Source organism: Adelges cooleyi, unplaced genomic scaffold (assembly GCF_023614345.1).
Source record: "Adelges cooleyi isolate 19-005CV unplaced genomic scaffold, UGA_ACOO_1.1 ACOO_flye_CR_arks_rails_tigmint_CR_PRNA_381, whole genome shotgun sequence".
NCBI classification, from domain to species: domain Eukaryota; kingdom Metazoa; phylum Arthropoda; class Insecta; order Hemiptera; family Adelgidae; genus Adelges; species Adelges cooleyi.
Window position 1 is genome coordinate 1,945,831 of NW_026096058.1, and position 23,977 is coordinate 1,969,807.

At 29.6% G+C, this 23,977-nt stretch overlaps 4 protein-coding genes across 7 annotated transcripts; 3 read left to right on the forward strand and 1 right to left on the reverse strand.

Annotated features, from left to right (window-relative positions):
• The first annotated feature begins 107 nt into the window (after positions 1-107).
• LOC126841411 (FGFR1 oncogene partner 2 homolog) lies at positions 108-1,539 on the forward strand. Its single transcript, XM_050577882.1, has 4 exons — positions 108-577; positions 649-897; positions 972-1,118; positions 1,207-1,539. Exons 1-4 carry the CDS (start codon positions 443-445, stop codon positions 1,261-1,263), a joined length of 588 nt encoding a protein of 195 aa, XP_050433839.1. The 5' UTR covers positions 108-442; the 3' UTR covers positions 1,264-1,539.
• Positions 1,420-3,850, reverse strand: LOC126841412 (signal peptidase complex subunit 3). The gene is made up of 5 exons (XM_050577883.1): positions 3,564-3,850; positions 3,411-3,486; positions 2,394-2,480; positions 2,212-2,315; positions 1,420-1,673 (listed from the first exon to the last, which is right to left on the reverse strand). Exons 1-5 carry the CDS (start codon positions 3,704-3,706, stop codon positions 1,553-1,555), a joined length of 531 nt encoding a protein of 176 aa, XP_050433840.1. The 5' UTR covers positions 3,707-3,850; the 3' UTR covers positions 1,420-1,552.
• Positions 3,851-6,086: 2,236 nt separating this feature from the next.
• Positions 6,087-12,358, forward strand: LOC126841408 (zinc finger protein 501-like). Of its 3 annotated transcripts, XM_050577877.1 has the most exons (6): positions 6,092-6,758; positions 7,256-7,435; positions 8,372-8,551; positions 9,016-9,210; positions 10,939-11,948; positions 11,982-12,352. In XM_050577877.1, exons 2-6 carry the CDS (start codon positions 7,275-7,277, stop codon positions 12,020-12,022), a joined length of 1,587 nt encoding a protein of 528 aa, XP_050433834.1. In that variant the 5' UTR covers positions 6,092-6,758; positions 7,256-7,274; the 3' UTR covers positions 12,023-12,352. The 3 variants fall into 3 exon arrangements, with proteins under 3 accessions (XP_050433835.1, XP_050433834.1, XP_050433833.1); XM_050577876.1 differs by having other exon boundaries at positions 10,939-12,352; XM_050577878.1 differs by lacking the exon at positions 7,256-7,435 and having other exon boundaries at positions 6,087-6,758; positions 10,939-12,358.
• Positions 12,359-19,548: 7,190 nt separating this feature from the next.
• On the forward strand, positions 19,549-22,206 carry LOC126841414 (uncharacterized proline-rich protein-like). Of its 2 annotated transcripts, XM_050577891.1 has the most exons (5): positions 19,549-19,664; positions 20,887-20,901; positions 21,199-21,213; positions 21,477-21,639; positions 22,088-22,206. In XM_050577891.1, exons 1-4 carry the CDS (start codon positions 19,598-19,600, stop codon positions 21,635-21,637), a joined length of 258 nt encoding a protein of 85 aa, XP_050433848.1. In that variant the 5' UTR covers positions 19,549-19,597; the 3' UTR covers positions 21,638-21,639; positions 22,088-22,206. The 2 variants fall into 2 exon arrangements, with proteins under 2 accessions (XP_050433848.1, XP_050433847.1); XM_050577890.1 differs by lacking the exon at positions 22,088-22,206 and having other exon boundaries at positions 21,477-21,803.
• Positions 22,207-23,977: the final 1,771 nt, after the last annotated feature.

The following is a 23,977-nucleotide window of genomic DNA, read 5'->3' on the forward strand; positions in this document are numbered from 1 at the left end:
GGTGGTCCCGACGGGTTGAAAGGTTGGCACCGCTGAGTATAGATAATGACGACGTTTAGCACTGTGTTATCAGCAACAGCTGCTGCAGTTGTCGACGGTGTGGTGATAACAGAATTACTGATTACTAACCGAAACATGTAAACAATTCAATAACAATATACTTATTAGAATATTAAAGCGTGTCGAAAATTGCGTTATTGCGTTGTTCTCTAATTGGCAGTCTTCTTCCAGTACGTTTTCTAGCCGACTAGTGTATTCTCTAGCTTTTATTATGTGGGTCGAACTAGTTTTGAACGGCGTTTCGACCATCAGTTAAATCGTTGCGTAGGTGTCGAAAGTAATTGGTCGTTGTCCGCCTACGGTGTAACATCATCAATATATTACATTATTTATTCACGTTCATACAATCATATCGTCTGGCCATTGGATCACAGTCGTCGCCATGTCTGTCACCATTCAGCAGATACTGTCGGACGCAAAACGTTTAGCTTCCAAACTCAAAGAAGACGATACGCATGCGGACACATTGCTTTCGCAAACGCAGTTTGTCTACAAGAAGATCGACGCTATGAAACAGGTGTATATCGGTTATTATAATGCATTTTGTGACCACCTTATGAATAATTTTTGTGTCGACTGACCCATTAGTATGCCGACGATCTATCGGAACTTAACGACATGGAGGAAGGTGGCATACCGCACGAAGATCTGGTCAACTCGATACGTACGGAAAGTCGGCAGCTCCAAGAGATCGTGCGCGAAAACCAAATACTCAGGGCCATGGTCGCCGAACACCAGACTGCGCTCGAGATGATTATGAGCAAATATCGGACACAAGTTTCCCAACTGCTGACGCAAACCAAAGAAGACAGACTGATGTCCGATCTGACGGCCAAAGTAAAATCTGTTATCACGACGTCAAGTGTGTTTAATTACTGTATTCATAAAGCTCGTTAATTTTGTTTTTCTAGACTATAGAAGAAAAAAACGAGCTGATCGTACACCAAGAAGAGCGTATCAAGGAGATGATGGCCGTAATGAGTCTCGCTTGTCGTCTAGAAGCCGAAGAGGCTACTAAAAAAGAAGAGACTATTGGTCGACTACAAACCGAAAACCAAGTAACGCTTTCATGTTCAATGAAAAATTAATTTTACCAGAAACTCGGCGGCGCTCGCATTTTCAAATGCTGTTTTTGTTTTGTTTCAGACATTGAGAAAACTTCTAAAAATATCCAGTGATCTGAGTCCGACAGAAAAACCATAAAAAATAGCAGTCATACATTCTTAAAATATTTTATTATAAATTTTTAATATAATCAAAATATTATTAAATTCAAATAGAATATAAGATTCCATAGGCTGTATTTTGTTTTTTTTAAACAAGCTGTGTGCTTAAAACAAATTTAGAAGTAACAAAACGTCAAACACAATAATTCGGACTTGCCGTATAATATATTCGTAAAATTATTATATAATTAGAGAAAAAAAAAGAACAAACATTTATTTTACAAAATATAATAAAATTAGGAACCGTCGTCTACACCTTGTCGTCATTACCGTGTGTATTCTGAAGGGAAACCGAAAGAATGAGATCCAATAGAACCAACTAGTGGAAGTCTGCCGACGTTAGGAATAATGTTGTACGACAAAGTCAAAGTAACATTTTTGTTACCCCTATAAATAGAAAAATATACAATTAATATAAAATACATTTAAATACTCGTAAGTGTATTGTGAACACGTAGTTAGATAAAGTTGTGTTGTAATTTAGAATTTAATCGACAAACTAATAATGTACGAACATTTAATAATAAAATAATGCACGATTGATCGCCCAAAACTAAATTGTATCATTTTAGAGAATTATTAATCTTCTGATGTCTATTTTTTTAAATTATATTTTGTTAATCTGATCAGATTAAATTTTGTTTTAAGCCAGCGCAAACATTTGTAACAATATCTCGCTGCAGTTTACCACTATGCCACTGAATATTACTTCTTACTAAATTGTAAAACTTCACGATAACAACAAATAATAATAATATTGTTACATACTACTCGATTTTGTTATTTAATTATTAGTTTTTCAATTAAAATAATGTAAAATCTTGTTTTCTTTAAATGTATTTTTTCTTGTTTGCTAAATTATAATACATATATTATATATTTTTGTTTCCTTGTTATCGACACAATGTTGTTTTGTTTTTCTTACTTAAGACCGTTGCCGTCGTCCCAAAAATAGTACTTGGTACGCATGTTTTTATAATGTAAATCCGCGTTTTCGCCTCTTTTGATAATCTTGTCCCACAAAACGACCTAAAAAACAAAACGGCGACCGTGTTAAAAGTTAAAACTAACTTACAGATATTGTGCGTGGACGTCGATGGTACATACTTGGTTGAGTTCGTTAGTCGGCGTTTCGTATTCGGCGGTCATGTATATAAACAGCTGTTTGACGTTCCAGTTGAACAAACTAGTGAGATGTACATGAGTTGGCCGTTAAGAAAAACAATACGAGGCACAAAGTAACAATTTGTTACTTAATACATAACTATAGTTAATTAATTATACAAAATAATGATTATATTATCGTAATGATTGTTTATATACTTTGTAGAATATAAAACTGCCAAAAAGAAACCGCCACAATTCTCCTTGCCGGCCGCCATACATTAACAGCCCGTCCCGAAATAACGAAAACAATGTGGTGTTGCCAGAAGAATATGTTTTTACGGAGGGCATCTATTTTATTTTTATTAGGTACAGTTTTTAGTTTTGGTAATTTCTACGGATTTAAATTTAAAAAAAATAATAAAAACCTATTACTCAAAGAGTTGATGTAGTTTTTTCAGCAAGAATTATTTTAATACTTTTAATTTCAGTTTAGAATTAATTAAAGTCTTATTATAATTTACGATATTATTTTAGAAGCACTGCTACTGCCTCTAGCACAGTATCTCGCGTATTTATGTAATGATATTTCAAAAAGTCAAAGCAGTCAAACCTTTTGAACAAAATAACCAAAACATATCTAAGTAGATTGTGTTCTACTCGGGCCACGATCGTTTTAGAACATAAGGTGATGACATATTGAACGACATGTTTTCATTTTTTTTCAATATATATTTCTACTCGATACGAGATATTGAAAAAGGCATTTTTACAACAATAATATCTAAAGACATAAATTAAAAAACATATAAGACATACTAAGGTAACGAAAAACGCCGTCTTTCAATTCTACAGCGGGTGTTTTTTATCGTTCTAAATCAATCGGGGATCGAGTAAACAGCATTTTAGGCAGTCAAGATTTTTAGCTAGAAAATGGTTTTTGAAACGTCGACTTAAGATCGGTTTGTTTTTATTTTAACAAAGAGCTCACTACCCTTTATGTGTTAATAAAAAAAGGATATTGGCATCGAGATTGAACGTGATATGTCCCAAGTCGTTCAGCTTTTTGGCCACTCCGTACTCGGGCAAGTTTTTGCTGAAAAATTACACAATAATAATAATGTTGTTTTTAACGTGATTAATTAATAATCGTCCAACCGCTACTGTACTCACACTTCGATTTTCAGAGTTTTCAGAGCGGTCTCTTTTCGGTAGTCGATCGTGATGGTTGACAAGAAACACGCAAACGTCAAAGTGACCAGCACGCTGAGCGTGTACGCCAGCACGGCGTTTCCACGGGCCAACAACGAATGCATGGAGAAGGTATATTTAAAATTTGAAAATAAAATGTATAATAATTATTACAATATTAGTTGTGAATTTCTACGACGGCCGTGTCGACGTCAACCGGACGAGTAAAGATAATATGCCGACTAAACTGTACAGGTAAAACGACGGCGGTCCGCACGTAAACACTTCGGTGGCAATCGTTATCACAAAATCATCGACTGATAACGAATACATGACGTGTGATATCGCCGTACGGCGTACGCTTAAATAAACACAGTTTCATATATTATAATATTTTATTAAAAACTACCGTCTGTTATGCATATTTTATAATAATACGGTTTATGACATTTATATAATAAAATTAAGCTAAAGTTGTTATATTACGGTATAATTATTAAATATTTTATTACTGCTATTATTATTATAGTACCATTGGGTATATACCATGCGTTACCATATGTTACCACTTACCATCGAGCATGTATTGTACACAGATATATATAATAAACTAGATTGCTAACTGTACATGCCACCAATAGAGAAGATTGAAGCAGCCACTTTCCGCCATTTCGGTGGGAATTATTATCTTTATTCAGTATTTAATATAATTTAATACAAAAACTAACAAACAAATACAATATAATACTACTGATACGTATGCCAACTGAGCTAAATTGCTCGTATCTGACATACGGAGTTCTAATAATAAGACAATGTATACTGTTTACTAACATAGAATGAAAACACAACACAATTATAATGGAAATAATAATAAACGATAATCGGATAATACTATAATACAAATACTTAATTTCTTATAACATTCTTACACATAACGACATTTTAATAATTGATTTACACACACATTCTCATCAAGGTCACCCACTATTTTACTTAATAATTTTTAATAGTTAGGGCATTGGTATTGTTTGAAAAGAGTTCACATACTTTTTTAATTTGACTTTTTACATCACTATCAAAATTATTAAATATTATTTTACACATGTAATCAGGGGAGCTTCTTGAGCTAGTAAGGGATGTAAATGGTGTTTTTATAAATTTTCCTGTTCTCCTCTCTAGAATTTCTATACCTTTTAGTCTATGCCTCAGTATGGATTTTATTAAGATTTGTCTAATGTATAATTTATAGACAGATAATATATTTGTACAACTAAATAATTCCGCTGAAGGATATGATAATGGGAGGGAGTAGTCTACCTTTATAATATATTTTTGGGCAGTGTGTACTGTAGCAATTTCTGTTCTATTAGCACCACCCCAACAAGTTATACCTACCATATAGTAGAATTGAATTGCACAAAGCCAGTGATGTACCTTGTGTGACGCCATAATCTTTTTCACAGATGGAGCATTTGTGTCGTACCCCACCAATATGTATGCGATCATGAGATTTGAGGTGAGATTGTCGACCAAATTGTTTTTCACAGACATCGCATTTGAAGGGTTTTTCGGCAGTATGTGTCCTTTTATGAGTTTTAAGGTGGTACTGCCGACGAAATGTTTTCAAAATTTATTTCAATTTTTTTTTTTTCATGTATATACAGGGTGATTTTTTGTATTGCGAGCCCCTAAATATCTAACTGGGTTTATATACTTATCACGTACAACAATGAGAATTATGTATTTTTTTTTGTCAGAACACCGCAGTCGTTTCTACGGAAAATATTAAATTTTGTTCACATCAAAATAGTTTTGTCTCAAATCGAAATCACAGTGTCTAAGAATTGTTGTGGAGTGCTCTAATTTTTTTTAAATTGGTTTGTACTTACTGTTCACCGATTCGCATCAAAGCGTTCATTTAAAAGTGATTTTATCACTTTTAGTTATAATAATTCCTGTAGACCTGCGACCTGCCCCCGTTTCCTCTACGCCCTGGCCCAACTGAACTAGCATTGTTTAACACTTATTTTGTTTTTTTATTCTTATATTGAATGTTAATTTTACTAGCGTGTGTGGCCTATGTATTCTAACACAATTAGCGATTGGTGTTTCCGAAACAGATCAAGACTTAGTTAAAACGCGTTAATACATTTTACAGGATGCCGATGCAGGTAAGTATACACAGGGACGGCGCCAAGGGGGGGCGAGGGAGGGCGGTCGCCCCCTCATAACAAATTCTTGCCCTTCTCTCGCCCCCCCCCCAGATATTTTGCTAAATAGTATAATTTTAAATATTTGATAAATAATAACTGTATTATTATATATACAAATTTAGTTATTACGGAAATTGTGAAAACAATTGTTGTTTTGATTTAAACCTGTTTATCTATACAAATTTAGTTATTAGTTGGTGACATTGCCACCAAATGTGGCCTATTTTTATCAATATATTTTGAGTGTTTTTGCAATCGGTTATTAATAATCCGTCGCCCATATAATTATGTGTTTTGGTGTATATATATATAATTGTAATATTTACGTTTGTGTGTGTGTTTTCCAAAAATTCAGTGTTTATTGACGGATTGTTTTGGTTTAATAGAGTGTAGGTATAACACGATAACTATAATCTCCACTGACTGGTTGTTGGGCGTTTTATAAGCCTTCATTTTTACTTCGACTTTCATAGAGTACAATAAGAGAGCTATATGATGGCCGACAGGTAAAAATAACGCTTATTTAAAAAAAGTTTACCTCCAAGCCACGGTGTAACTTCACCTGTGGCAATCACTCGTTATCACAAAAACACCCACCAACGCAAATCTGCCGTGCAGTTAGCATTAAAACCACAGTTTACAATAATTATTGTTAAATACGTTTTGTTTTTGTTAATAATTGAGATTTCTTTTTGTCAATCCGGAATTTCTGTGAATGACTACCAGTTAAATTAGATTTAGAGCCACGGGTACAATTTGTTTTCAGTGTTGGTCCGGTTCGTGACAATCATTAGTTCTTCAATGAAAATAACTTGGCCGAATTCGGTGATAAATACCTAACCAATTGCGTCGTGTTTCGTTTCAATTTGCATTTGCAATTGAGTTTTGTCTTGCCTGTTAATCCTTTGTCATAGGTTTTTTAGTAGCAGCCTTCGACTGCGGTTCACGGCAACTACGTTGTGTGAGTACCCGCCGTTTTGTATTTCTAATTTATTTACATTATTGCCTTGGTTTCTGTCTTCCATTGACTTAGTATACTGCTTGTGAATAAATAGAACCATAGTCTTGTATGTGGCTGTATATTACTTATTATTTACTCGGTGGAATGACACGGGATCAACGCCACTTTAAATTAATCTAGTCCGTCAAATGGGGCTATCGTCTAGCACTAATTTTTATTGTATTAGCTTCTTACCTACAAGTCATACTTGTAATTTTGTGCTATTATAATTTAAGTAATTTAGAATTTAGTTTTAAATGTTTAAAAAAAAAAAAAATATGCTATTCAACATTTTGTTGGTTTTTGTATTTCAAATAATGTAAACTAAATTATTCTTTATTTTTTTTTATTGTATTCAAGTTTGGGCAATCTAGGCCAAATGGGGTAAAATGATGACTTATTAATCTTCTATGCATATGTGGCACAGAAATACAACTAATGTTAAATGTTATTTATAGAGTTTTGAAGAGGTATAATATGTTGCAAATTAAACAAGAAAATGATGAAACAGAAGAACATTCCTTTGAAAAACCGTTTGAAGTCATTGAACCTAAACCGTTAGATGTGCAGTTCAAAAACAATAAAATTTCTTCAACAGAAGAGTATTTAGTAAAGAATGAAGACGATAATACTTATGAGTAAAGCAATTTTTATTACCTTATTTTTTTACTAAGTAAAACAATTCAGTTTTTGTAATGATGTCGTCCTCCGTAATTAAAAAAAAAAAAATGAAATAATGATGTCCTAATTTATTTTCAAAATACCTAGTATTTATAATATTGTTTAAACAAATATTTCCGACGTTATAAGAAGTAAAGAGAAGTATGAACTTTCCTTGAGTAACTTAATTCACTTATCTTTACCTTCTTCTATGCTTACCTTGTTATTAACGTGTTATAAATCTTAAGGGTAAATTTTATATTAAACATTAGAGTTTATTATCACGTAATTAATGTTAGTTCAGGTGTACCACAAGGAGGTCATTTATCACCGATTTTGTGTTTATTGTTAATGAAATCCCAAATATTTTTAACCATTGCAAATGTCTAATGAAAATATTTTTTTTTACTCTCCTTTAAGCTAATAGATCTTCTATGCTTACACCAACAGGCCAAACTATTGATCTATTTATAGATTAAAGCCTAAATATGCAGTTGAATAATATTTTGGGTTTTGTTAATTACTGACTTGATGAGCATTATAATGTGTCCAACAATAAATAAGATACTGACATATTGGTGAATGAAACACAGTTTAAAACCAAAATATATTTAATACAGCTGTTGGAAACTGATCATGCACATCTAATTAATTTATTAATATTAAAAAAAAGCCAATCACTTATTTACTTATTGAAGTATAAAATCTCATGTATCCTAAAAGATAGGTACTATGCTTTGTACATAGGTTTGAAGGACACAGGCTCAATGCCACTTTAAACTATTCTAGTCATCATTATTATTACAATAATTTGTTATTAAATAAAAGAATTAAAACTAGATAGTTAAGTTATGCTATTCATTTTATATGCATCTATGGCACAGAAATATAACTAAGTTTGATGTTAATTTTAGAGTTTTGAAGCGGTATAATATGTTGAAAATTAAACACGAAAATGACGAAACAGAAGAACAATCTTTTGAAAAATCATTTGAACTCATTGAACCTAAACCATTAGATGTGCAGTTAAAAAACAATGAATTTTCTACAACGGAGGAGTCTTTGGTAAAGAATGAAGGCGACAATACTTATGAGTAAGGCAATTTTTGTACCTTATTTGTATTACTAAGTAAAACAATTCAGTTTTTGTAATGATGTCATCCTCCATTATAAACCCGTTGTTGGTATCAATGTTATTGTTTCGCTGACTTTTAACTTAAATTAGGAACCATTTTTTTATATAATAAAAAATTGTTTTGAAACTACATCTCTTATCAATATAATGTTAAATCAAAATACCAAAAAAAATAAATTTGTAAACATCTATTTGTGGGTATGATTACCGGTCAAAGTCTGCAGTACCGCATTATGTTAGCGTTCATCCACACGAGACTTACTGTGTTATATATATATATATATATATATAAATAATATTTAGAAAACATTTATACATTTTTTTTCATTATATTTTATAATGAAATCATGTACATTTTATAATGTATATGTTTTTTTAATTTTAATACAATAATATAAAGTATTGTATTTTTGTTTGTTGTAGTTTTAGCAGAAAAAACGACCAATTGAGTATCAAAATTGAAAAAGATTGCTTCGATGATTGTGTTTTCGAATCAGAAATAGAAATTACTAGGCATGAACTGTGTTATGCTGAAGAAGAGCAAACAACGTCGTTTGACTGCAATTACTGTCAGAAATCTTTTAAGACAAAACGGCGAATTAAAAACCACATTTTAAGGTAACCTCGAACTTAATAATGAAAGATGGCATTTAAGCATAACTTACCGTTTTAAGTAAACGTTGATTTCCGGTTAGGCGATTAGGTTGTTAAATTATTATAAGATTATTGCATGTCACGAATAACAGTAATAGGCGTGGTTTGGGTACTAGCTGAAAGCATTAATCATCATCATTGGACAAGGACGTTTATTTTTGTATTCAATAAATTTCATTTTTTTTTGTTGTTATTAAACAAAACAATAATTTCAAAATATGGTTGATTAAAGTACAATTATAAGATTGCCTCATTATCGGCAGTGTTGACATAATTTAGCAATTTCAACTAGGTACATTTCATAATTTATACACTCCTTTCACATCCCAATATTTACAAACCAGACTAGAAATATTATAAGTCATCTCTTAATAGCTCATTCTAAATGTATTCTAGTTTCCCTATTATTTTCTCTTAACAATCACCGGCAAATTTTAAGAGATAAGTAAGTAAGTAGGTATCTAGATTTTACAACAATTTTTTTTCTACCATTCTACCTACAACGATTTCAAAATAATGTGGTCCCTTCACATAAAGCAATTTTTTATTTCTGCCCATATCGATAATAACTATTTATTTATACATTGTTTTACGGACATGCACTTCGAAAATAACTACTAATAATATAAAGAATTTTTTTTGTTTAACGTTCTGAACAATTTTAATAAGTAGACTTGTCTGTTTGTTGCTTAAAGCTCTACAATTGTATAAACCTTTTTTAAATATATTTATTTGAATTATATTTAACTAAAATATACCTGGTGTAGATACTGAAAATTACTGACGATAGGATGGAGACCCTATATTTGTCTATGGCCACTCAATTTATATTAAAAGTTAATAATTAGAGTTGTTTTATAAAATATGATACTGTAATATATGTATTATTTTAATTAAAAATTACCATGCAAAGTAATTTTACCCTTGTAATATGTTTCTAGTCACTGTGTCACGTTAAATTTTCTGTAATAAAATAAAATTTACATACATGCATGTTCTTTACTCTTTATTTTTTTATTTTGTCACTATTATCAATGCTAATTTACTTATACTTATCGATGGGATGATTATTTAATTATATTATTCTGTTTGTACTTTCCTACTTCTTCGACCCCTCTAAATTTTAAATATTTTTTTTTCTTAAAAAATAACATTCAGAGTATCCCTACTGCTAGTAGTAGTAGTATGCCATGATAATTTTTATAGAATATTAACACATTCACCCATTTTAAAATCTTTAAATGTATTAAACATGTAAACTGACCGTTACCAGTAGTATGTTTTGGCCGTAGCGGCTCCTGTTATCATGCTCCTGTTATCATATGATAACAGGAGCCACTACGGCCAAAACATACTACTGTTACCTATTTAGATTTGAAATATTATAATACTTACGATGTCATTTAAAATCCAAAATTTAGTGCATTAAAAACAAGTTAAATAAGCAAATTTTTTAAAAATTTCTAAATTTTAGAATATTAAAAAATTAGATTTATCTTTTTGTAAAATAACATGAATAAAAATATTTTCAACCTGATAATTGACAACTATTTTAGTTATTTAGTGTCATATGCCAAACCATTGAAATTGTTTTTTTTAAAAATTATGCTTGTTTGATGCATTAAGACCTTTGATATTTGGTACAAAATATTGACCTTAAATTAATTTTATTTTGTTTTATACGTGCTGCAGTATTCATTATCCGTGTAACAAGATCGGCACTTCAATTTGTGCAAACTCTATGGATTACTATACTCGAAACAAAGATGACTTAAATAGTTGTGGTATTTGTTTAACAAGTTGTTCATCAATATCGAGCCTGAGAAGACATTGGCGCATTCATACGGACGAAAAGCCTTTTAAATGCGGTATCTGTGAAAAAACATTTCGACAATCTTCAATCAAGAATCACAAAATGATACACGACGGTGAAAAACCCTTCAAATGCGATGTCTGTGAAAAACAGTTTCGTCGACAACATCATCTTAAGACTCACGAGAGAATGCATACCGGCGAAAAACCGTATAAATGCAATGTCTGTAAAAAAACATTTAGTCACCAGACTTCGCTCAAAAGTCACGAAAGGACACATACCGGCGACAGGCCCTTTAAATGCAACGCCTGTGAAAAAACATTTTGTCACCAGTCTTCCCTCAAAATTCATAAAACGATACATGCCGGCGACAGGCCCTTTAAATGCGATATCTGTGAAAAACCATTCAAAACACGACCTCACCTCAACAACCATAAAAGGATACACACCGGCGAGAAACTGTTTAGATGCAACGTGTGTAAAAGAACATTCAGACAGCAATCTGCTCTCGCGATACATTCAAGTGTACATACCGGCGAGAAACCATTTAAATGCGATATCTGTAAAACAACCTTCAGACTAAAATCTATTCTCGCGAAACATTCACTCATACATACCGGCGAGAAACCGTTTAAATGCGGTGTCTGTGAAAAAGCCTTCAGTCTACAATATAATCTCGCGGACCATGCACGTAGACATACCGGCGAGAAACCGTTTAACTGCGACGTCTGTGGAAAAAACTTCAGTGTCCATTCTGATTTGAAGAAACATTCGCGTACACATACCGGTGAGAAACCATTTAAATGCGGTGTCTGTGAAAAATGCTTTGGCAGACAATCTCACCTCAAGTCTCATGAACGCATACATACTGGTGGGGTACGATACAAATGCTCCATCTGTGAAAAATCGTATGGTCGCCAAGGTACTCTCAAAGGTCATCAAGCAAAAGCACACGGCTCATAGACTCGTTACCCTCACCACGTGACTAGGCATTTGGCAGATTTTAAATATTTTTTCAGGATCTATTTGTTATTATTTTGCAATTTTTTTGTTTTTTGTTTTCTCTTGTATCTTTTTTATCGTTACTATCGTTTAACTGACCGTTACTATAACTATGACATTTTCCATTTCATTTTTCGACGGATCACTTGAACTGTTTAGTTTTTATACTTTTACATGCATTATTGTAAAAAAAAAATTGTTCATATTTTTATTTTTTATTATACAATGTTAGTAGTTTTTTTTATAATTACTGTTGGCTTTAAGGAGAAAATATTTATAAAATATGTGAGTTTATATTTTTAAATTTAAATATTTATTTATTTTTATGCAACGAATCATATAATGGAAATTATTTTTTTTATCTTTTAATTTATTGTGCTACTTTTAAATTGTGTTAATTTTTTTGTTGGATTAATTATACATTTAAAATAACTAGTTGGTGAAATAGTTTCTATTCTTTAGTAAAACATGTTCATAATCCACTAAAATAACCGTGGATAATAATTTAAAAATACTATTTTTCGTTGTATATTTCTGTTTTAAATAAATATTAAAATTACAATTTTTATTTCTAATTAATCGTATATGATTAAAAAATTAACTTCTTAGTCTTTAATTAGTTTAACTTATATTAATATAATGTACAAATATACACTTGTACAAACGCATTTAGTGAACCTAATGTGTTTTATACATGATAAAACATTGTTTAGCGTTTACACAACTTTTTGTGAAAAATGCTTTGGTAGACAAATGTTGGTTACAAATGCTCCATCTGTGAAAAATCGTATGGTCGCCAAGGTACTCTCAAAAGTCATCATGTAAAAGCACACGACTTAGGCCTCATATACCTCTCTTTTTTATTATTTTGCTTTTTTTTCACTTGCGATTTTATATGAATTAATGATACACGAGTATACTTACCATACAGTAATGCATTTACAGTATTTTTATCGCAGGCTCCCACTAACAACTTTGGAAATCACCAAGCTGTTTTATTTAGTTTAGGTAATAATATTTCACTAAGACTAAAACAGTTAAACACTTGTAGAAATATAGTATAATTGTTTATAGTTATAAAATCATTGATGCATTTAAAAAAAATATTTGTATTATTATATGTGAACACTGGACCTCTTTTATTTGATTACTTATTTTATTTGATTACTACTTCTACTACTATTTACTACGGTTTTTTTAATATTTCCGTTGAAATATTTTTATTTTTAATAATGTCTGTTGATTTACTTGAACATTTCTTTTCTGTACAATTTTTAATAGTTTAAGATTGTCTAGTACTTTTTAATAAATTATTAAATAACAGTGCATTAGGCTATCAGACATTTAAAACATCTTCAGCACAATACAACTTTCAGGTATTAACTAAGAAAATTTGATTATTTTACAACAATTTTAAGACACTTTGGTTTGTGGAAAATTATTTTGACGTGAACAAAATCAAATATTTTCTAGAGAAACGACTGAGATATTCTGACAAAAAAATACCGAATCATTATCGCTGTAACTATTAGAGTATAGTTGTACACTATAGTTTGAACTCTAAATTAAGATTTTGCGAAAAATTACCTTTACCTTTCTCCTTAATAACAAGCGCGAGTAGCATCCTCTTAGTTTTATGCGAAGAGAATATAATATTATGTTTTTATCAACGAATCTACTGTGGAACAACAACAGATACACTTGTGTGTAGTAAATGTATGTTTAAGCGTTGTACATCTTATGTCAAACATTTGATTTTAAAACAAATAAAATTCAAAGTTAATATTCACCGGTTTTGTTTAAATGAATATAAATTTATATTAAATTTTAGACGTATAATGAACAAGTATTATGGAAAAGTAACTTTACCGAATCTGTACCATGCGTTATTATTATCGATATTATCTGTAGCTAATATAGTAGTAGCCTGGTTACCAAAGTCGAACGCGAAACCTAGACGTTTGTAGAAATTTGTAAATACCTCATTTTCAAGCTTTTTCATTTCTTCAGTTATAACACCACTTCGACGTTGCTTGTACAATTGTTCGATTTTTTCGTCGTTTGGAACGATGCAATGGTTTTTTTTTTTTTGAATTTAACCAAAGGTTCTTGTCGATTGATACTATCAATTGAGTTGAACACAAAAATGTCGACTAGTTTTGGATGTTAATTTTTTTGAAGTTATTCAAGTCTCAAGTTTAGGGCCTTCGGGCGTTTTTGGACATTTTTAATCGACCGACGGTACAGCCAAAGTTAACGGCCTTGATAAGTTATATGGATCGGTTCGGCGACAGCCCAGAGGATACAGTACTAGAAACGCAACAGAGTCATGAACAAATGGTAACCGGTATAAATAATTTGGTAACCGATTTTGCCATGGCCCTTAAGGTGGATAAAACCGGAAAAATGGATTGATTATTATACCAACGAAATCGTTGTAGAAATGTCAGCCGATATCAGTTCGATCTTGGTAGAAAATCAAGAAAAAGCGCTAGCAATTATGCTGGTATGATCGACGCAGTTAAATCTCGGATTGGCCGGATTTTAAGAATCGGAACCCGGATGAATTTTCGACGGCTGCCAAAGATAGTTAAGATAGTTAACAATTATTTAATCAATAATTAATTCGTAGTAGATATAACGCCGAAAGTTATATGTAGATTTTTAAATTCTTATCATTTTAATCGTTCAATAGCTGCTACAATCGTGTGTGCGTAGCAAACGTTTTGGAAGCCAGTAATAAAGCTTTGAGATCAACTCGATTACTAAAACGTGACCTTTTTTGTTTTCATGCCTAAATTTGTCCATCCCTTAATGATGATAATTTATTTACTACTGCAGTTCGTGTTGCTAAAGGTACGGTATTGTTTGCTAACACGTGATCATTTTAGACATAGTCGGACAATGAAAATTTTAATTAATACACTTGGAATTTTTGTACGTTTTTTTTTTGACGTCGACTTTCTGTTTTTCCATTACCACCGCCGTCTCGTTATTGTCCAGATGAGATAATTTTCGATAAAATCCAACACATTTTTGTTCGAAACTGTCACTCGACGACAGTTAAACGCAAGCATTTTGGTGCAGCTTTGTAAAATTTGTAGACTTATGTGGTGGTTTAGTATCATTTTTATCTCTACAATTTTTTTTAAATTTTTTTAAATATTGCTTTTTAAATATCAATTAAAAATATTTTGTTAGAAAATAATTTTTATTCCAATTCATATAGAGAATATGTGAAATTCCATTTAATTCATTGTATTACGAAATACTTTATAAAATATGTATGAAAAGCCATTTTTCGTTCGACTGTCTAGGAGAAACATAAATAATGATTTCTATCCTATAATACTATACAGGGCGATTTTTTTATCATGAGCTACTCAATGAATCATAGAGTTTAATAAGAAATTCATTTTGTTTTTCACATAGACTTTATACAATTTGATCTACATTTTTCACAATTTTTTCGGGTTTTACCCCCTTTCTACTTAGTATATTTGATAGAAGTTTTCGAATTTTAAATGGTAACACGTACATTTCATTAGTAATTTAAATCGAGAAAAATGTACTAACAGATTTGACTGGTCCAAAACTAGTTATGAGCCAGTCAATGCGTTTAGTACATTATTCTCAATTTGAAAAATTTATGAAATACATGCATTACCATTTAAGTATAAATAGTTTTTATCAAAAAAACTAAGTTAGTAGGGGGTAGGAACAATAGAGAAATGTAAAAAAATTGAGATTACTTTATACAAAAAAAAAAAAAAATAGTATAATTTCATGTTAAAACCCTATGAGATATTGAGTGGCTCACGATAAAATAATCATCCTGTATATGCGTATGTATAATGTGTATATATATATATATATATATATATATATATATATATTACCCATTAGGTAACTACTATATCCTTAGTTTATACTGACCTATTGGGACATCTCTGAATTTAGCATCTAAAATAACATGTAATACAAAGCGAATTAATGTTTTTCTAACTTTAAATAAATGTAAAAAATCATTAATTATCTATTATGTAATATTTATTTTACGAAAATAATATTTACCCGTTTTTCTCACAAAACGCGTCTGACTTTCGTTTGGTTCTTGTTGAAACTGTCCGGTTAAATTCATTTGAAACAAATAAAATATTAACTACAAAAAAAAAAAAAACATGCCGTATCGTTGTTAGATAATAATGAATAATAAATAAATACAACACCGACTATTGTTTACTGTATAGAAAAACTGTTTATCTAACAACCAGAAACTTGGTAACGCGTCCATGGGCACTACATTTCTATACTATATGTATACTATATGGGTAACGTGGTGACGTTATTAAACATTTTCGTTTTTGATCGATTTTATTTAATTCCATTTCAACTCTAAAAATGGCCGACCCCATGCAGTTGCGAGTGCAAGGCGAAGATTAGAGATAATATTAGAGTTTTCTTACTTTAGTGTCCAAAAATTGTAACGTTAAGTCATATTACCAATGATTGTTGTTGAGTGAAGAGGAAGCGGAGTGTCTTAGGTTGATAGCGAGCAGCTGCATCTTAATTTTATAAACAATATACATTTAATCGTTGCATTTTGGGATATGAAAAGGTAAAGGCGAAAGGGGTTTGTATCCTACTTTGACCTAAATACCTTATATATATATATATATATATATATATATATATATATATGTATAATATAAACTTACATGCAAATTGATTCTTTGTGGACGGCCGCCTTTTTCGAAAATTCCGTCGTCTCGGTATACATAATCGTTTTGATCACTGTTTTGTGTTTAAAGTAGTCTGGGATTACAAAAATTAAAAAAAAAACGTCTAAAGAAATCATAAGAACTTTACGGAGAGGCAGTAATTGTTGTTCAAGTTGATGTAAAAATAAAAGTAACGATTTTGATTTACCTGTTGCCAAGCAAATTATTAGACGTGTATGTCGACAAATGAACTATATTTAAAAATATTCTGAAACTTTTTATTGCACTTCAACGTGCCAGGGTGATTATGAATGCTAAGGTCCTTTGAAGCCTTATTCATTCCCAAATATGGAAATCATTTGAACTTTACCTTATGTAAACGCAAGTAGTGAAAGATTTTTTTTGCTGTAATAGAATGTATAAGATGAAAAATTATTAGTGATCATCCATAAAATCATTAGTCTATAATCCATAAAAAAATTCAAATTTATCCATTTTATGTACCTATCGAAACAAATTTAATTTAAGAAATGGAATGGGAAGACCATAAAATACAGTACTTTGCCTCAATAAAATGTAGGAAAAAAAAAATGGTACTTAATTATTGAATAATTTACTTAAAAAAAAAAAAATAACCAAAACAGTATAATTTAAAATTTGTAAACTATAAAATTGTCTCAAGACAATGTAATAAAGCGCAAATACATGAAAGTACGTAGAATTGCCTATGCAAAACGCCGTTTTAGAAATAGCAGTAAAATGTAATTACCAATTTACCATAACTAAAATGTTTTTATATCCTTAATGGTAAACACAAGAAAACCTGTTTAACACCCATAGTGGTATGTATTTTACGTTTTAAAATATTTTCTTCGTTTTTGGCTCGAGGAGTTCGGGTCTGAGTTCTCGCCCCTTAAGTTCATACTTTATCCGAGCTCTTCTTAATGAGCGGTTCGTGGATAGATTGGTAGCTATGATGATAATTTACGTTTCCAAGCACATTATTGTCATTAGGAACAATGTTCTTTTTATGAAATAATAAAGGCAGGAGTTGTAAAAAATGTACAACACCTATGTGTACGAATCCAATATCAATAGTATTCCTGTTTCGAAGTATTTATCAACCTATGGCTTGTTTATTAAACCGTTGAATTTTCACAATAACAAGGTATATTGGTGCAAAACCTAAAAAACGAATTGCGAACGCTATAATTTGATAAGCTGAAAACGCCAAAAGAGATATTTTTTTCGAATACATAAGTAACAACAAAAATCCGTGTTGTGTATATCCCTAAATATTTTTTGACGTTGTGAAAATCGTATGTACAAATATCTAAAAACGTAATACTTCTTTAGCGGGTAAAAAAAAAAAAAAAAAAATACTAGGTTTTGTTGACTTTAGCTTAAGTTTGTTTGGAAAAAAAACTGTCAACTTCTGATCTATTATAACCTTTGTATTTTTATTATGAACATTTATATCGATAAGATTACACATGAAAACAAAACAAAATTGACGAAATATTGTTTTTTTTAACTTTATAATAAAACATAACTATGTAGGATACTCATGTTCAAATACATCGGTTTGAAAAAAAAAAACAGATATGGGTAACGTTCTGATGACTTAGGCTCAACTAGATTTGATATTGCTAAATAAAACTCAATTAAAAACATTTCAAAGTTAATTTATGTCTAAAGAAAAAAAATCAAAAAAACAAGTTGAATGTATACAATTTTAACGATTAAAATATATAAAGGCACTATTGTTATATGACTAAAGGGGTAAAGTAGCGCACCTTGTATTAGTATGTCATGTGATAATATTATAGCTATTTAAAAATAATTTTAATGAAAACTTGTTTTCGGCCAAAAACCAAACTACACATTTTTTTGTTGTAAAATACAACGATGTTTAATGTGTTAAACTTTAAAGATTTTTCATTTGTTTACATTGCTACAGTAACTTTAGAAAAATGGTCGAAACACTTAAATACACAAACTGCAAAACTAAATATAAATACAACACGTTTTTACTGCAGAGTAATAATAAAGTTGAATCTTTATGACACCCACAGACATTTGTCATTTGTTTAAACTGCAACAGGCAGTTAAAACATATCAAGACAAATAACTAAACACAGTTATTGTTAGAATTGAATTAACTTCCCACCCGCATTCGTCAAAACACATAAGTGTACGATACATAAGTTGTTTGTCATTTATTTGCATTGCAAACAGACGTTGTGAAATATTCGAAAACAAAAATTGTAATGATTTGATGAAAAAAATTTAAGATTTAAGGGTTTATTTTTAAAATATACAAAATCTGAAAAAAAAAACAGTTTTCCGGCAATTAAAGAAAAACTGTATTCCCGAAACTGTTTTTCCTTTTAATATGTTATGGACACATATAAGTTCTAACAACTGACAAGTTTTCAACTTAAAGGTCCTAAAATCACTTGATCTAGTTTGGCTATATTTAACTAGGTTCTAGAACCAAAAACAAACATTTTGTGGTTTTCTTGCACGTTTTTTTATTTGCAACAATAGTTCACAAAATGTGTTTTTTTGGCCAAACATGTTCGCAAATAATACTGAATCATACTGCATACACAATAATTGTACATTAATAATGAACAATGTACACACTCATCATCTACCAAATAAAACAAACATTTTTTAATTTTATGCAGCGCATAACTCTATATATAATGTAAGCAATTGTACCGTTGATCTAGTATAGTATTCAACTTCTTTGTTGTTTTACTTTAAGTCCGTAAATTAATAATATTAATAATCTCAAAAAAAAAAAAAAATGAATTTTAAAATCATAATTTTGGTTTTTACAGCTGTATTTTTCATTATAATGTCGGCGTGTACAGGTAAATAAAAAACGATTAGTATACAAATGTAAAAAAAAAAATGTACTCTATTTTTGTAATTAAAAACAAGATTATTCATGTGAATAATATATTTTCAATATGACATGACAATATATTTGTAATATGATCAAAATTGTTAAACATTTTTTCTTTATCAATTAACAATGTACACTCCCTTCACCTATCAAATGAGACAAACAATTGTGTGTAGCACATATCTCTGTGTGTAATGTAAGCATTTGTACTGTTGCCCTAGTATAGTATATACTAAGATATTACTAAGTACATTTTTAAGATATTTTTTAACAATATGAATTTCAAAAGTGTCATTCTGATTATAACCGTGTTATGCATAATCATATATATTGCTAAAGGTAGGTACAGAAAAGACATTTAGTTTACAAATGTAACAATAATGAGGTTGTGTTAAAATTAAATGTTGTTCCATATGAGTAAAATGTTTTTAGTATGACATCTGAGGATTTTTTAGAAAAATAAATTCAACACTATTTATAGTCATAAAGTTATTTATATTATACGAATCTATTTTTAATGTTTCAAGTGATAATGGAATATTTAAAAAAAAAATCGTTCCATTGTTTTTCGCTGATCTGATTTCAATGACTGATATAACTTTTTTTTTTCGATAAAGTATAACAGCAGGTTTAAAATACTTCATATACCTTTATAGTAACATAGAATTGGACAATTGTTAACCCATATTAAATAGGTAATTGAAAACGACAAATTTAGGAATGTTGGTTAGGTACTGTTCATAAATAAATAAATACAAATTATTTTTTTGTAGCTCCTCTAATAAAAATTATTACAGTCGTAAATAAAATTATATGGTCATTAGCAATTTTATATAATTTTCTTTGTCCAGTAATAAAATTATTTCATATATAACTTTTACGTGAAACATATCATATATTTGGCTATAATAAAACTAAACGCTTTTGGATTAAAATTTAAAATATATAATTTATACACAAGGATAAAAAAAAATACACAAGTCGTGTAAAAAATGATATGATTATATAGCTTTGTTTATTCAGTATCACAATTATTTTACACTTATATCTTTTACGTGGAACATACATATGACTATAATAAACCTAAACGCTTTTGGATTAAAATAAAAATATACAATCTATACATGATAATTTATACACAAGGATAAAAAAAAATTGTTTAAGTCATTTTTTTTTCAATCTTTTAGGTCACCCGGGAGGAGGTAAGTTAATGGATAATATCAGTTTATGCGCTTTACAAAATATATACTAGCAGATTTCAATGCAGCTTAAAATGTGTATAAAATGCTACAAATGCCTTAAATTGTCGAAAATAAGAATACGTTTGTCAAGTTCATAAACATATTGTATAATTTTGTATATCCAGTTATAATATTATTTTAAGAATATTACATTTGGCTATAACAAAATCAAAGCTTTTGGATTAAAAATGAAAATATACAATTTATACACAATGATAAAAAATAAGTATTAAAGTAATTGTTTTTTCAACGTTTCAGGCACCCGCCCCGTTGGTAAGTTAATTGATAAAATCCATTTATATGCTTTACACATTTACTAGCAGTTTTGAAATTATTGTTAATAAAGCTTAAAGTATAAATAAAACGCTACGAATGCCTTAAATTGTGGAAAATCCAGTTAAAATATTATTTTAAGAATATTACACGTGGCTGTAATACAATTAAATGGTTTTGGATCGAAATAAATATTAATAATTTAGACGTGACGCACTAGGATAAAATAAAAAAATTCAAATAACTTTTTTTTGATTTTTCAGTGAACGAAAAAAAAACAATTAACAGACCACTCTTGGCGGTCGCACCGCTAGCACAATATCCACCAGCACCACCACCACAACAAAATCCAGCACCACCACCACCACGACAAGTTCCAGTACCACGACCACCACAACGACAAAATCCACCACCACGACCATAAAAGTACAATTCAATATGTAATTTTATCATTCGTTTTTCAAACGACTAAATTAATGGTGAAAATGTTGAATTATTAAATTTTTCAATTTTTTATAACCGATTTTTTTACATAAAATAGTTTGATATTTTAAAATCACAATTTTTTCGAAATTGAAACAACGGATACTAGTAAAGATTTTATTTTAAACGGAAACGCCTTGTACTTCGTAATTTATAAAGGAGCGTAACTTAATTTGAATTAAAATTCATGTGTAAGCTAATTTTAAATAAACGATTTTTTTACACAATATTTTAATATATATATATTTTTTTTTTGTGCTAAAAACGACAGTTAAATTTACAAATAAAACTGTAGTATCCAAGATCCGTGTGATATTCTCAAAATTCATATGCTACCTAATATGTGTATACTGTAAAATGTTTATCATTGGTAATCATAATTGTGTTTCAGACTTCAGATTTTTTCAATAATAATGCATTTCAAATCACACATATTTTGTTACCTATTGTATAAATTATATTGTGTCAATTACATATACCTATCTACCAATAAATTTGTGTTTTATCGTCTAATCTTTTCCAACAATTTGTTTTTAATTCTTTATAATAAAATGTCTATGGAAATGCGGCAATGAGTGTCGATTGTTAACTTTATAAGTTATAACAAATATAGGTATACCATGTATAATTAATTTTGATTATTTTCTATTTAAACTCTTTATGCTCTCGACTTAACATTGATGCTTTGTCTGGTCAGGTTAAGTTAACCACATAAGTAATGGACAGTACGGCAAGTTTCTTTTTACTTTTTAAAAAAAAAAACCATGATTCCAGTAATGAAATTAATACTAACATTTATTTTTATATTCCTACCATTGCTGAAGTTTTCTGTTATATAAATGCATTAAAAAAAAAAAAAAACAGTTTACTGTCATAAAAATAGGAACATTACTCATTTACAATAGCCTACGTATGTTAAGTATGTGTTTTTAAGTATGCATGTTTTGCCAAACTACTATTATCTACTCAATTGGCAAGAACAAATAATGACACAAAGAAGTACGGTTAAACACATATACTATTTACAAAAGCTATGCATGAGAGCTGCGTGTGGCAAATAACGGTTTGCATCACACATTTTTTAAGATTTCAACATAAGGGACCTCTACATCTGCTTAATTTTGGTCGAAAACAACTCATTTTACTTTAAAAGTACTGTTCCTAAGAATAATTCCGATTTAAGTTTCGAAAAAGTATTTGAGTTCTTAATGGCACAGTTTTAAAATTCATTTCAGATAATTTATTATTTCAATGAAAACAAATTGCGATTTTTAACTTTTTTAAACTGAATTACTTAATTAACGAAAATGTCACGAAGACTTCAAATGTTTCTTCAAAACTTAAATCAAAGTATTTTTAGGAACAGTACGTTTGAAGTAGAAACACATGTTTTTCTACAAAATAAGATACTATACATGCGATATAAAAATGAAATATCAAAATAGATCCTTCTTTTTTAATAAATTCATTTTAGCTTAATGTTAAGTTTTAATGAAAAATTAGCCATTTAATGAGCCTTGATAAATGCTAGTGTGTAGAGGCCCCTTAAAGTATCTACTGTATTAAACAAATACAATTTTTATAGTTTTATTATTTTTATAACAAGTTGTATTTCGGCAAATCTAGTTTTATTATTTGTGTTTCTTATCGTTGGAATTTGTACCATATTTTTTTCCAAAAATATAGCGAATACAACGTTTGTATAAAAGCCAATAACAATACTAAAAATAAAAGGTTTTCGGACCTACACGTTTATCTTGTTTTTTAGTTCACACATATTTTTTAATGTGTTCGTAATGTAATAATAAATGTAGCGATAGCTTATGTGCAGACAGAAGATTTAACCAAAATTGAAAGAATCCAAATGTCTATTTGAACAATGAAAAAATAAGTAATTGCAAACACACATAATTATATGTGCTGTTTGTATATCGTCCCATTGTGAATAAATAATTTTATTTAATTTACCTATAAAAACGAATTTTGGATAATATGGTTTTTTTGTCACCTATTATGGTTTGTTGGTATGTTTGACATATCTTCGCCAGATATTCGTCTTTTGTCTACATTACCAAAAGATACAAAATGTATTGTTGGCTTTTGTACAATACAGAAATTTTAACAAAATGTAAATATACTAATGATAATATTACTGTACAATTTTTATAATTTTTGTATTGTAATAACGAATGCTGTGTGTATTTAATCCGTTTATTTCAGACAAACTCTTTGAGATTATGTAAAATATTGATAGAGGCTATAACCATGGAGGAATCACATT

Bases quoted from the DNA above. Each gene is read 5' to 3' on its own strand.
- LOC126841411 (XM_050577882.1), top strand. From the start codon at position 443: ATGTCTGTCACCATTCAGCAGATACTGTCGGACGCAAAACGTTTAGCT. The intron at 578-648 runs GTGTATATCGGT...CTGACCCATTAG, and splicing joins AGATCGACGCTATGAAACAG to TATGCCGACGATCTATCGGA. The intron at 1,119-1,206 runs GTAACGCTTTCA...GTTTTGTTTCAG, and splicing joins GACTACAAACCGAAAACCAA to ACATTGAGAAAACTTCTAAA.
- LOC126841412 (XM_050577883.1), bottom strand. From the start codon at position 3,706: ATGCATTCGTTGTTGGCCCGTGGAAACGCCGTGCTGGCGTACACGCTC. The intron at 3,487-3,563 runs GTGAGTACAGTA...GTAATTTTTCAG, and splicing joins AAAACTCTGAAAATCGAAGT to CAAAAACTTGCCCGAGTACG. The intron at 2,316-2,393 runs GTATGTACCATC...TTTGTTTTTTAG, and splicing joins CGACTAACGAACTCAACCAA to GTCGTTTTGTGGGACAAGAT.
- LOC126841408 (XM_050577876.1), top strand. From the start codon at position 7,275: ATGTTGCAAATTAAACAAGAAAATGATGAAACAGAAGAACATTCCTTT. The intron at 7,436-8,371 runs GTAAAGCAATTT...TGTTAATTTTAG, and splicing joins GAAGACGATAATACTTATGA to AGTTTTGAAGCGGTATAATA. The intron at 9,211-10,938 runs GTAACCTCGAAC...TACGTGCTGCAG, and splicing joins ATTAAAAACCACATTTTAAG to TATTCATTATCCGTGTAACA.
- LOC126841414 (XM_050577891.1), top strand. From the start codon at position 19,598: ATGAATTTTAAAATCATAATTTTGGTTTTTACAGCTGTATTTTTCATT.